At 40.6% G+C, this 15,162-nt stretch overlaps 1 protein-coding gene across 1 annotated transcript; it reads right to left on the reverse strand.

Annotated features, from left to right (window-relative positions):
• Positions 1-5,199: 5,199 nt before the first annotated feature.
• Positions 5,200-8,238, reverse strand: LOC143892843 (uncharacterized). Its single transcript, XM_077397746.1, has one exon. It carries the CDS (start codon positions 8,225-8,227, stop codon positions 5,339-5,341), a length of 2,889 nt encoding a protein of 962 aa, XP_077253861.1. The 5' UTR covers positions 8,228-8,238; the 3' UTR covers positions 5,200-5,338.
• Between the last annotated feature and the right edge of the window lie 6,924 nt (positions 8,239-15,162).

The raw sequence follows: 15,162 nt of genomic DNA on the forward strand, positions 1-15,162 counted from the left end.
GTAGTGGGTATGGGAAAGTGAGACTTAAATGATTAGGGAAGTTTTGGTGGGTTTAGAGTTTCAAGTAGAGTTTGAATTTGAAATAGGAGGGAAGGGAGAAAAGATGGAGCAAACATGTGTGACTCACACATGTGCAAGCAAGACCGACAAAATGACGAAAATGCCTTGGACACAAAATTACAATGTTATCCTCACTACGTCTCTCAAAAGTAAGCCAAACAAAATTAGTTTCCAAAAAAATACACTTTAAAATTTAACTCCTCTATTTTTTACATTCTCTACAACATTTACATTATAAGGTTGGGTATGTCTCTTCCCTTTTCAAAATATCATTTTTTTGAGTGCAGCAAAGATCCTTCCTTTTTTCAAACTATCATTTTTTGAGTGGAGCAAAGACCGCACTCACTAAAAAGCATGAAAGAGAAGACTTCGAAGATGGAGGGAGTGGTAACAATGGAGGCAGAGAGAGAAACCTGTGAGGATTTGTTTTCCAATTACGGTTTCAATTCTCTCTCTAGGAAGATGGATTTTCACGGCTTGGGAGGCAATGCTGAATAAGCTTCAACAAGAGATCGGCTAGTTTCCCTGGGGATATCTAGCGATACTACTTGCTTTCTTTGCCGCAACGACCGAGAGACAGTAAACCACTTATTTTTCTCTTGCTCTTACACCTCATGGATATGGTGATCAGTTCTTTGGCAATTTAATTATAGAAAAAAACCAAGACACTCTGTGGGTGAAGAAGAGGTGTGGATCAGAAATTGTTTTAAAGGGAAGGGTCAATGTGCCACAAGCAGGTTGAGGTAAATTTTTTTATCGAAACAACTCATGCCAGGGTCCTTCACCTCCGTCTTCATGATGATCTCTCTGAACAGAACGTTCTTGTTGTGGTAAATTTGGCCTTCCCCCCCTGTTCTCAACAAATTCAATCCCAATGTGTTGTAGGTAGGAAGTTCCAAATGATGATATGAACAAATTGAATGCCGATGCATCGCTTACAGTGGAGAGGGCTATTGAATGCGGGGTATCCTCTGTGATCATCAAAGCAACATTGTTGGCATGTTTTTAATGACTGCTCATTTTGCTCCCATATATATGCTGGAAATGGAAGCCATTTACCAAGGCATCGCCCTCGCAAAGAAGAAAAATATTAACAACATTTGGATTGAATCCGATTCCATGCTGGGAGTAAAGATCATCATCAGAGAATTTGGGAGCCCATTGAGTGCTCGACCCTTACGGGAAAAGATCAGAGGCCTCCTAGACTCATTCTGGCATTGGAAAGCATCCCACGCATGGAGAGAAGCAAACAGAGTTTTTTTTTTTTTTGTCTAAGATTGATTGTAAGGGATGGATATTAATCTGGTATCTATTCCATCTGCTCTCTTAGATATTGTGTGTAAGGACTCTAGCGGAGTTCCCTATACTCCATTGTAACATTTTTCTTCATTAAATAGTAGTTTCATTCCGAGTTTGGCAACTAAATGTAGCAATCCGTCACATTGCTGGAAATCTGCACCACTTTCTCCTAGAATTCTAGGAGAAGTTATGCAATTGGACAACCCCTAAATGCAACCCACTTTGGTAGGGTGCTGCCTCATGGCAACGCAAAAGCCACATCGAGTGTCGCATAATGGATCACCGCAGTAGGTTTATATGGATCGTCCATCTGATAGGAAAAATAATGGGATCTTCAACGATCCGAAAGCTGTTTTGACGATCTATAACATCCGATTAAATTTCAATTTAGTTCAATTTTGGTTGTCAAATATAGACCGACAAAAACTAGGCATATACACATATCTTATATCTATATAGCATAACACAAAATAAGTTTTTTTTTTTTATGTATTTTCACACATGGATGGCCTCCTCTTTTGCCCCTTCATCACTATATTAGACGTGTCTCCCAGCCTTCAAAACACATAATGCATCCCATCTCTCTCTCTCTCTCTCTCTCTCTCTCTCTCTCTCTCTCTCTCTCTCTCTCTCCAAGTCATTTCTCTTTCCAATGTTTTTCAGCCAAAAGCACACTCTATACGGAGCAGGAATTATCTATACTATTGTAAAATGGGAGGTTATCTATCTTAATTCTCTGCTGCAGCATAAAGAGTGCAAAGGAGTGCTCAGGCACCACAAGCACCCTCGTATCACTTTATTTAGTAATTACCCTCAGTTTTTTCACTTGCAAAAGAGTGCTGCCACAGAAACCGACTGCTTAGCGTGAAACATAACAAGTCCCTGCATGTCATTTAGCAAAGGTATGATAGTTTTGTCATTTAAAAAAAGCAAAAACAGGTATCTGCACTAGGGCCAATTAGGGCCAGCCCGGCCCGGCCCTGCCCAATCAGGGCCAGCACAATACCCTATAGGGCGGGTAATGGGTTGAGGTTTTCCGGCCCTGACTCAGGGTCAGGGCCGAGATAATGGGATCCAGAGTTGGGCTAGGGTTTTGAAAAACCCGACCCAACCCAACCCGACCCTGTTGCAGCCCTAGTTGTGGTGCCCTCATGTTTTTCACCTGAGAAACGTACACTTTTAGGCTCTCGAACTTGGATACTCCAATTTTAACGTAATTTGCTTCTTCAACTGTTCAACATGTTAAGACACAATGTCACAATTATTATGATAAAACCTTAAAAGTAAATTTCCTTCTTTTTATCAAAATATTATTTAAGTAGCTCTTTTATTTAAGAATTTTCCACATTATCTATAAGAACTAGTAGTTATGTAATAATATATCTTCCAATATATTATGTGTTGTGATGGCCATCCTATGGACATCTTAAGCCAATGTCAGATGCCTATACACGTCAAATCCTTTGGGTAGGAGTGAGGGGAGCATGAAATTGAAAAGCACCAGAAAAAATTGGAAAAAAGAAAACCCAATCTGAAGTAGCTTATTACTTTTCACAGTTATTTAGGTACTTTTCCTACTTCTGCGGCAAAACTTCTCTCCCCTTCCCTCCTCCTCACATCTTTTACAGTTGGGCCCCCCAATATTTCATGGAATAAGTTTTCATAGTTGCGAAACATGTGCTAAGTTGCAAATAGCTCTTGGGTCATGCGATTCAGACTGCTAGACACAAGGAGGTTTGTAAATTATGGCGTTTGGGTCATGGAGAAAATTAGACCTACTAGAAACCCATACCCTTGTCGGAGTTCTCCAATTGTTATGACACCTGTATTAATAACTTTTTTTTTTTTTTGAAGAAGGCCACAGAAGATATATTTATATGTATGAGTAAGCAGAACCGAGATGGTCCTTGCGGAACAATGAGCAAAGAAAATAGCAAGACAATAAGTCAAGGGGGGAGATAGTCAAAACACTCCAATTCGGCCCGAGAAACTCCACTCTTAGCCAGAGAGTCGGCTGCCACATTGGCCGATCTCCGGACATGCTGAAAGACCATGGAGTAACCCTTTCCTCTATCCTCTATCTCCTCAAAGAAAGGCACAAATCGCCAAGGGGGAGAAGCGACTCCCGAAAGCCAGCGAATAACATTTACGGAATCGCCTTCGACTATCAGACTGTCGCACTCCAAGCGAGGCAAGGAGAGTATCCCACTGTGAACGGCTATAACCTCCGCCTCAGACGAGTCGGCAAATCCAATAGGCCCCGAATAGGCCCAAATGACTTCCCCTTTGTGATTCCGACATAACCCCCCCACTCCAGCCGATTCGGGGTTACCTATAGACGAACCGTCAAAATTAAGCTTCAGAGACCCCGGCGGCGGGGGGGACCAGGAGGGTCGACATTTCACTTTGGTGCCCGATTCCATGCATATGGTTGACCACCCTTCCCAGAGGGCATACGCAGAAACAAACCGAAAAAGAAGAAGTGAACGGGCCCAGGAGATGACCGCTGCTACCACCTGTATATAAATCCAATATGGGGACCTTACCTTCCCTTCAAAGACCCGCGCATTCCGTTCTTTCCACAAGAACCACCAGGAGGCTAAGAGACACATCTTCCACAAAATTCTACCTTTCCTCTTCCACGGAGCCCATTCCCAACTCCGAACAAATTCGGCCATAGAATTGGAAGCAACCCAACTGATCCCAAATCTAGAAAAAAGATGACCCCATATATATGAAGCAACCTGGCAATGAATAAATAGGTGGTCGATGGATTCCCCGGCGGATAGGCATAGGGGGCAGTGATCCACCAGCCACATTCCTCTCTTCCGCAAGAAATCCATCGTCTGAATTCGTCCCCAGCTAACCGACCACCCAAAGAAAGCAACTCTTGGAGGGCACGCTAGGCGCCAAACCGCGGAGGACTCATGCTCCACTAGAGTGGGGATCAGATGGAGATAAAAAGATTTAACGGAGAAAAGCTCCGACGGATTCCAAAGCCAAATACGACGATCTACGCCCGAAGACTTGATGAAGCAAGAGTCCAATAAGGAGATGAGGGCGCTGTAATCGCTTAACTCCCGAACAAAGAAGGCTCTGCGGAATTTGGGAATCCACTCCACTTGCCCGTGGACCCGATCGAAACATTCCGATACCCACGCATCTTTCTGAGAATATACTATATATATTAATAACTATTATTTAAAAGGGAAGTGATATATTTGCTCCTTTTTCTTCCCGGGCCACCCACTCAAGCGTATTTATGAGTCTTTTTACACTACATGGGGTGGCCCGGAGAAGAAAAGGGGGCACATTTATCATTTCCCTAAATTAAAATAGCAAACATACCCCTATTTTGCTACATGTGAAGGAAGGTTATTTCTCCTAATACATCTATGTCTCCATGGAGACTAGTAAAAAAATGGCAAAGCAGCTGAGATTACCATACCAACGGGGGTTAACTGATTTTGGAGAAAATTATGCTGAAATCTACAAGTGTATAAGAGAAGAGAAAATTCTATCACTAGAACTGGAGAGGAACAAAAAGTGCACAGGGTCCATCGATGGAACCTCATTTTGAGTGCTTGAACAAAACAACGAAAATTTATGATGTCTTCTTCGTCATCGTCGTCATCATCATCGTAACCTTCTCATCGAGTTCACCATGTTACCTTAGCAGCCAAAGGGCTCCAGTTTTAATGAAGTTGCAAATTAGATATACTTTAGGGCTATGAATAATCTACAGTGGGTCACACCAGATGAATGTTTAGACCTCATATATAGGTGGGAAATGTACTAAATTTTTTACCAATATTGTAGTAACTTGAAGATAGTAGAAACTGCTTACAAACAATACTACTCTTTATTATTATTATTTCCCTTATTTCCAAAAGCGTAGATAAAAAAAAATACAGTACTACCCTTTATTATTTTACCATATCATTTTCGTAGAAACTGTTTACAAACACCACATGATCTACTATCCAATCAACTTCTTTCTGATTCTACGCATCTTTATAGTTGCACTCACAATCAACATATCGCTCATATCATCAATGAATCGAAAGTAGGCATATCTCCAAGACTTCTTCAACAAAAACATACCACAGACGCCCAAAAGCCCTACGACGAGTCCCGGTGCCAGGCCAGCATAAAACCATATAAATCCATCCACATCTTTGTCGCTACCGGTAGCCAATGGACTCTGAGGAATTTCATCTTCTGAGCACTTTTTTGCGAGTGGAGGCCCACAGAGTCTAGGGTTGCTAGAATAGATAGATGAATTGAAAGTATCAAACTGACGCCCAGATGGAATTCTCCCTGACAAGTTGTTCTCTGACAAGTTCAAGAAACTTAAAAAAGTTAGAGCAGGCATGCTCGGAGGAATTATACCAGAGAGCTGGTTTCTTGATAAGTCAAGGGATTCCAATGATTGCAAGCAATCAATCTTTGGTGGGATCATTCCTGTCAAACGATTTCCAGATAAGTTCAAGCTTTTCAATCCAAAAAGACCCGTTAGTTCTTTAGGGATATCTCCACTTATATAATTACTTGAAAGGTCAATGCTTATCATAAGTGAAAGTACCGTTGTATATAAAAGTTCTGTCCCCTTCATGACTAACGAAATGTGCATTTTGTAACCATCCAAGCTAGATGTGAAATTATGATTGTTGCTTGATTTCTGTGTCCTAGCCATGGCGCTGAAATTGCTGAAACACCGAGGTATGGTTCCCGAAAGACGATTATGTGCGAGATCCAAGACATGGAGAGAAGTAAGATACGATAGCTTTGAAGGTATTCTCCCATCAAACATGTTTGATCGTAGGCGGAGAACCTCCAGATTTGATAGACTTTCTCCTATAAATGTCGGTATATTTCCTGTTAATCTATTCCCACCAAGATCAACAAGTACCAAGCTCACACATTTTTTTAAGTATAATGGCACTTCTCCGGAGAAATTATTATTACCCAATTGCAAATATTTGAGACCAAGTAAAGAACCCAATGAGCTAGGAATATTCCCAGAGAGAGTATTATTTTCAAAGTTCATAATGGCCAGTTTAGGCGAATCTTGCCAACAATCAGGCAGTTCTCCTGATAAACGATTATTTGAGAAATCAACAACTTCCAGAATTTTTATTTTACATATAGATGAGGGTATGGTTCCATCTATAAGGTTCGAAGAAAAATCTAAAAAAGAAAGACCAGGCACCATTTCTCCAAAAGCTGGGGAAATACTCCCTTGTAGAAGGTTAAAGGAAAGACGGAGCACATTAAGAGTCTGAATTTGACTCAGCTCTTTAGGAATGTACCCTGTCAGCTGATTTTTAGAAAGATTAATCCTGAGAGCACTACTACAATTTCCCAATTCGCTTGGAATCGTTCCGTTCAATCCATTGGACTGAGCAGAGAAAAATACCAAGTTGGATAACTTTCCAAGCTCCTTGGGAATACCTCCAATGAAATGATTGTTACTCAAGAAAAGATCCATTAGGCTAGATAACTTTCCAAGCTCCTTGGGAATGTCTCCAGTGAAATCGTTGTTACTCAAGTCCAGAAACACTAAGCTAGATAACTTTCCAAGCTCCTTGGGAATGTCTCCAGCGAAATCGTTGTTACTCAAGTCCAAAGTCACTAAGCTAGATAACTTTCCAAGTTCCTTGGGAATGTCTCCAGTGAAATCGTTGTTACTCAAGTCAAGAGTCACTAAGCTAGATAACTTTCCAAGCTCCTTGGGAATGTCTCCAGTGAAATTATTGTTACTCAATTCAAGATAGTTTAGGCTAGACAACTTTCCAAGCTCCTTGGGAATGTCTCCAGTGAAATTATTGTAAATCAAGTCAAGATACTCTAAGCTACTACAATTCGCGAGCCCACGGGGTACCTTTCCAGATAAATGGTTTCCCTTGAGATGGAGAAACCGAAGAGATTGAATCTGACCCAACTCTTCCGGAATGAATCCCGTTAGCTGATTGCCAGAGATATCAAGGAACCAAAGAGTCTGAATCTGAGCAAACTCCATGGGAATGCTACCAGTGAAGCCATTGCCACTCAAGTCAAGATCTTCTAAGCTTCTGCAATTCCCGAGCTCGGAAGGAATCTCACCAGATAGATGGTTGTCATAAAGATTTAAATCGGTTAGATTCTGAAGCCTTTGAAGCTCCCCAGGAATAAAACCTCCAAGCCTATTACTTACTAAGCTTAATTCCTTAAGGTTATCGCATTCACTGATTTCAACAGGTATTGTACCCGAGAGAAAGTTCATACTCACATCCAAAATCTGAAGCCTTTTCAACATTCTAACTGATGAAGGAATTACATCAGTGAGATTATTGTTAGAAATGAAAAGCTCTTCGAGAGAAGACAAGTTTCCGATCTCCGTTGGGATTTTACCTTCAAGATGATTATCAGACAAGGAAAGTTTCCTCAGGGAAGGCATACCACAAAGCTCGGGTGGTATCTCCCCATGAAGCATATTATTGCTAATGTCTAGAACTTGCAAATTACTGCAGCTCGCAAGTTCCTTAGGGACAGGACCGGAAATCATGTTGTTTGATATATTAAATGTTGTGAGGTGACGTAGCTCACAGAAGGTGGAAGACAAATGGCCTGACAAATTAAAGGATTGGAGATTGATGGAAGTTACCTTAGAGTTGTGGATACAACTTATCCCTCTCCAATGGCAAGGAGTTAGATGGGATGAATTCCATCCTCGAAGCTCGTCATTGTTGTCAATGAGATCCTTCTTGAACTCCAATAGCCATTTTCCTTCATCATTTACCGATCTTACAAAGATGGCCAAGTAGCATAATATTAAAACCAACTGAAAAGCTGGGGTTTTGATTTGAGAAATCCAAATCCAACCCATTCTTTGTAAGAGAAGGATGGAGGTGAAGATAGCATACTCCAACACCTTTTAAATAGGCGTAAAAACGAGTAAAGAAAAGTTTGAGACACACGGCAGCAGGACTTGGAGTCCTATACGCGTGGTGGCCGATCATTGACAACAGCTGGCCCTACACGCGTCTTTCAGTGGAAAAGGATGGCCAATGGAGATTAGTGCTCCACTACCTTTTAAAGTCGTAAAGTAAGTAGAACACGAGTCTCTTTTTTTTCCCGTAAATTGCTCTAGAAATCGTGTTTTGGTTGCATGAAAATCAATTAATTTTATGTTGCTTTTCGTCAATGGTTTTTACAGGGTTACTGATTTTGCTTTTCGCCAATGGTTTGGAAATGGTTTTCCATTCAGTTCCTTTCCCTCGTTGGAAATCGTGTGAAATTTTAGGTTGGTTCACACAAACCGATATGAATTAAAAAAAAATGAAAACCCTCGTCTAAAACGCATCTAGAAGCAAATTACCATCTGCACTATCAAAGTTTGATAATGACACTGGTCACTTTGTTTTACACTTTTAAAATTAGCCTTTCACTGTTATACAATACGTACTCAGTGTCCTATCAACATCAAATCAAAGCGGGATAAGACAAGTGATCAGTTGCATTATCAAAGTACTGCAGTGATGATATCAGTCCCTTTTTCTTAATTACCAAAACTATAGTCTTCCACCTTAAATTACCTTCAGATTATTATTTTTTACCGATTTTACACTTTAAGTATATTACGCTCAAGTAGGGTTGCAACTCGGGTTGGGCGGGTCTACTTTTACATAACCCTATCTCGGGTCTGGTCGGGTCGGGTCGGGTCGGGTCGGGCTTTTTTATTAGAACAACCCACAATTATATATCCTAGATAATTTCTCAGGTCTGGCCAGGCCAGGTTTTTTCACGTTGGATCTAACATTTGTGCGAAATCTTTTGAAGAGGTGGGGTACTTGGGCCAATTAAACCTGGTGGGAACAATCCTATGCATCGGACGATCCGTACTGTTCATGTTTCAGGTCGCAAACATCAATTGGTAGTTAGCCGAAAGTCATTTCCATAGGATTAGGGGTGTAAACGAGCCGAGCCGAGCCTGGCTCGGCTCGTTAAGCTAAAAGGTTAGGCTCGGGCTCGAACCAGGCTCGGCTCGGTGAGGCTCGGTTAGGCTCGCGAGCCTTATCGAGCTTGGCTGGTTGGCTATTTTAAAAAGAAAAAGATGTCTGGCAAAGGTCGCTAGCAAAAAAAAAAAACTGGTTGGGTTATTTTAAAAAGAAAAAGTTGTCTCGCAAAAAGGTCGCGAAGCAAAAAAAAGGGAAAAAAGAAAAAAAGTAATCATTAGGGAAAAAGTAAAATAGCTGAAAGGTAAAGTTTTAAATGAAAAATTACGAATAAAAGTTGGCAAGTTATGACAATTACTAAAAAAATACGAACAAAAGTTTAGAAATTATGACAATTACGGAAAAAAGTCATGATTATGCTACAGCTGTCTGTTTCCTCCTTACTGTATTATATTTAAATTATATTTATTACTATTACAATTACGGAAAAAAGTTACTATATTTTTTTATACAGCCTGCCTGGCCTAAATCGGGCTCGGCTCGTTAAGCTTAACGAGCCTGACAAGCCGGCTCGGCTCGGCTCGTTAAGGATTCGAGCCGAGCTTTTTTCGAGCCGAGCTCGAGCGAGCTTCCGAGCCCGAGCCAAAATTGACACCCCTACATAGGATGACACTAACTCTCCGATCCAAAGACACTATGGATCCGAGGGTTAGGAATCTTAGGACCATCCAATTGAGAGGTCTCACAAAAAAAAATGATACAGCTGGGAAGACATACTTGCGTCAGGGAGGTCTCTAAATAATAGCTTTTGGGTAATGCAGAAAATGAGACAGGTTAGAAAGAAACTCCAAGAGTTACATCATGACACCTGAATTAATTACTATTATGATATACTAGATTCACTACCAACAGACAAAATGCCTTATAGACAGATGTTGCATTTTGATTGGTAGTTATTGCCATGTAGGCAGCCAGATCATCGGACACGTGGCATCTGATCTTCCCATCAGATTTCGGTTCAAAATTCACGAAATTTTGAACTGAAATTTCGGTGGGGACCGAAACCGAAATTTTATTTTTCGCCGTTTACCAAATTTCAGACCGAAATTTCGATTAAATGCCATTATTTATTTTTAAAAAAAAGAGTGTTACAAAATTTCGGGCGAAATTTCGAACCAAATTACCAAATTTCGGATTTCTCCGAAATTTTGGTTTTCGGTGGGGTCTGAAACGGTTACCGAAACCAAAATTTTAAACAATGATTATAGGTTTGATCTAAACCGTCCATGTGATGGAACACAACATCAATCGGCTGTGCCCGTAAAATCATTTCCATAGGTTGATCCTAGCCCTCCAATCGATATAAGCTGATCTTAGCCCTCCAATCGATAGGGGTTTCCATAATTGTTGTTCCTCTTCGTGTGCCCGGAATCCATCAATACTTTGCAAGTGTCCTGCATGCGTAATAAAAAGTAGTTCTTCCGTCATTGTCATGTCTTTACCTCTTTTTGGTAGTTTTTTGCCGTAATTGCCATAGACAGGTACGCCGTGTCGATACTTTTTGTATGTAGATTACGATTTTACCCTCAAATAATTTCTCATAGAAACAGATGTTAGATATCAGCAAAGGGGTTAATGGTAACTGCAGAAAATGAGACCGGTTAGAAAGAAACTCCAAGAGTTACATCATAACACCTGAATTAATTACTATTATGATATATTCTCTCCCTTTTCTTCACTATGACAACTCTTTTTACCGTACATGGGGGTGGCCGGAGAAGAAAAAGGGGGTCAATGTACCATTTCCCTATTTCACAATAACAAACGTACCCCTACTTTGCTATATGTGGCAAGGATGTTTATTTGGGACAATCCTAAAACATCTATGTCTCCATGGAGACGAGTTACAAAAAAGCAAAGCATATGAGACGACCCAAATCAATGGCGGTTAACTGATTTTGCATAAAATTATGCTGAAATTTACAGCTGCAATAGAGAACAGATACATGTCTTTCACTATAATTAAGATCTTTGATGTTGTCATCATCTTCTTCTGCACTAACCTTCTCGTGGAATTCACCATGTCACCTTAGCGGCCAAAGGGCTCCAGTCTCAAAAATTAGATCAAAATTGAATGACAAGTTACAGAAGTTCTAGAGATTAAAGAAAAAAGATTAGTCAGTTCAAATATATAATGAACGAGGAGCAGCACTTTTAGCCTAAAACGTTATGGTGTGAAGACTCTTGGATACACCAATTTCCATCCGAGTGTACTAGTTCCAAAACATTCTACTAGTGGGCCCATCGTGGTTTTTCAAACTAGCATTTCCCATAAAATTTTTGTGGAATACAATTCAGCAACTTTAAAAGAATTTACCAATAAATCAACAATTAATTGGGTAAGCATTGTTAGCATGGGCTTTTTTTCTTTCAACTTAAAATGGGTGTTAAAAAAATCAATGCACTTTATTTAGTGGAAAACGGGAGTGACTTTTGTTTGATGCCAATTTGAGGAAAATGATAAAAGCAACCCCTTTTTTACATGGGACAGCACCTCCAGCGTAGTGGCAATCAAAGCCCGTTGAATCCTTCCCGTGTGAAGTAAATCAATACATATGTAGTCATAGATACTGGCGTAGCTGGAAGCATGAAGAACGAGTCGGGGTTGATTAATTTCAACACCGATCAGAATAAATCTTCGAATCCACGAAGGGTGTTCGACGAATCCACGTAGAACGAGATAAAAAACCAGCACCCTCTTCAAGAAGTCTGGAAGTTCTATTTCAGTTTATAAAATTAATCAAAAGTCGTGCAAACAGGCCTTGCACGTAGCCTTAAATAGATTGTAAGTTTTTTACTCTAAGCAAGACTCCTTCTCGACCATAGATCTAATCTAATGACTAGTATTAAATCGCAAACTACAACTACGCTAAACTTCTAATAAACAATGACATCTGGACTCTTCTCTAAACACAGAAACGTGAGTATATTGGTACTCTCCTATTAACACATAAGCTTGCTGTAAATCTTTGGCAATTCGGACTCTTTTAGTCTTTTAGACCCTTATCGTTATCTGAAAAGGAGAGATGTTGGTTGTGGCTACGTCAGATACACCACAGATGGCTATGCCATGTAAATAAAAGGGGCGGCCATATCACTTCCCCAATTTTACATCTAAGGATTTTCCTTTGGGTACTTTTGGGCTCTGAATAATCCACAACGGGTCAGAACAGATTAATGTTTGCATCTCATACTAAGCACAATTTCCTCACTCATGCCTCTCTCTTAACATCGCAGGGAGCATCGCAGAAGGCATTTCCCAGAGCGGCGGCTGTTGCAGGAGAGAGCAGCCACATAGGCTAACTTTTTTGTCTTATTCATTTAATTCATCCTATGTGGCTGCTCTCTCATGCAACAGCCGCTCTGGGAAATGCCTACTGCGATGGTCCTTAGCAAATCCCAATTTTTGGGCAAGATTTGGAAGAGAAATGGGAGGGAACATGGCTGGTTTTCCAATTTGGGTGAAAATTGCATTTTGCTAAGAAAATCACGTTTTCTAGGGTTGATGGCAAGGTTTTGTAAACTTTGTCGAGTTTTTCGTCTTTTAAATACTTAAAATGAGAGGGGTATAGGGATGTAAATAATGGAAAAATCATGGGTATTTTGAATGCTTTAGAAGAGAAGTGATTTTAGAAAGGGAAAACTACTAAAAAACCCCTAGATAAAAATGTATCTACAAGAATCCCCTCAAAATCTTCTTAATTACCAATAGCACCTCGATGCCTTTTAAATTTTTTTCTCTTATCCATTTTACCCCTAGTTCTAGATACTTAGAAATCCCTAAAATCTCTCATTTCGCAGCCTAAAAATCTGGCTTCGGAAGGCAACATCTCTTGCAGGGTTTTATACGGTGTAAGCCCGTATAGTCCATTATTTTTCAAAAAGTACGTGTAACTGTGGGATGATGCGAACAGTCCATTTGATTGGCCCACCGTAGTATGATCCAACCATTCATTTTAAATAGGCGTAGCCAACAAAAAGGAAAACCTAAAACGAGTAAAGAAAGGTTTGCGATACACGGCAGCAGGACTTGGAGTCAATTTGTAAGTCTCGTGGTGGGACTATTGACAACAATTAAAATTTTTTTTTTTCATGGAATAGAAGCAGGCCAGGTCTTGGAGTCAGCCCAGTACCTTATCAAGTAATGGAAGAGAGGCGTGGAGTGTGGTGTGGGAGAGGGAAAGCAAAAACCTTAGTCAATAATGTTTTCTATTTTACCTATTTAAGCAACATTTCCTCACTCATGCCCTCCCAAGTCTATCTCTCCCACTTTCCCTAACCCTTTCTCGAGATTTTATACGTTTTAGTCATGTATTTTTTTTAAAAGTACAATACGCTCCGCTTTATGTGATGATCCAGACCGTTCGTTTATTGGCTTATAAAATAAATAGGTTGTGCCCCAAAAATAAGTTTGATGGGATTATCCTAACTAGGGCTGCAACTCGGGTCGGGCGGGTCGGGTTTTGGAGAACCCAACCCTACCCGAGAATATCTCGGGTCGGGTTTTTTTTCGGAAAACCCACGATTCCCAAACCCAGCCCTACCCATGATAAATCTTGGGTCGGTTCGGGTCGGGTCGGGTTTTTTCACGTTGACGCAAATTTTTAAGGAAAATTCTTGTTTGGCAAGGCAACTCAACTCATAGAAGCAGAAATTACACTCACATTACACTTGAATCAAACAATGATGTAATTACACTCACATCACACTTGAATCAAACAATGTTGTAATTACAATCAAACAATGCTGAATCAAACACTTGAATCAACTCAGCTCATAGAAGCAGAAATTACACTCACATACAGTAACAGTGGGTGCATGGGTTTTCACTTTTAACTTTGGGATAATTACATTTACACCCCCTCTAGTTTCTGACACATCCACTTCTACCCCTATAGTTTAAAACGTGACAAATACACCCCTGTAGTTTCAATTTGTTTAAGGTTTGCCCCCTCAGCTGAAGGTTCGTCCATAGAATGAAGGGTTAGGATGATCCGATGGAGCTGATTTTTTGGGCACACCATATCTATGTCAGGACCCATCAAATGAACGCTTTGGATCATCCAAATAATGTGGGCCCCTACCTGAATCCAAACACTACCAAAAAATCATCCAAATAATGTGGGCCAACATTGTTTGGATGATCCAAAGCGTTCATTTGATGGGTCCTGACATAGATAGAGTGTGCCCAAAAAATCAGCTCCATCGGATCATCCTAACCCTTCAATCTATGGACGAACCTTCAGCTGAGGGGGCCTACCTTAAACAAATTGAAACTACAAGGGTGTATTTGTCACGTTTTAAACTATAGGGGTGGAAGTGGATGTGTCAGAAACTAGAGGGGGTGTAAATGTAATTATTCCTTTAACTTTTAACTAACAATAGAAAAAAATGTACATACTATAACTTATGTAACTCGGGTCGGGCCCCTTCAAACCCGGCTCGACCCGAGATTCATGCGGGCTTTTGAATGCTGAACCCGGCTCGACCCGAAGCCCATGAAACCTGAACCCGACCCAAGCTATTTTCGGGTCGGGTCGATGCGGGTCGGGTAAAACCCGGCTCGAGTTGCAGCCCTAATCCTAACCCTCCAATCTATAGAGGGACTGCACATTATGGAAACATCATAGGTTAGAATCATCCTATCCAAATGATTTTTGGGGCACTATCAATAAAGTGGGCTGTGTAGTAATTTTCAAAAAGAGTCTCACACGTATAAATATTCCCGCTCTCAACACTAATATTCTATGAAAAAATTTTCATGGTTACCAAACGTGGCCGACGGGACGCTTATTTCCTTGTGGGG

The sequence above is a fragment of the Tasmannia lanceolata genome, unplaced genomic scaffold (assembly GCF_043159265.1).
Source record: "Tasmannia lanceolata isolate RefF3 unplaced genomic scaffold, GAP_Taslan_0.1 ptg000015l, whole genome shotgun sequence".
NCBI lineage: Eukaryota > Viridiplantae > Streptophyta > Magnoliopsida > Canellales > Winteraceae > Tasmannia > Tasmannia lanceolata.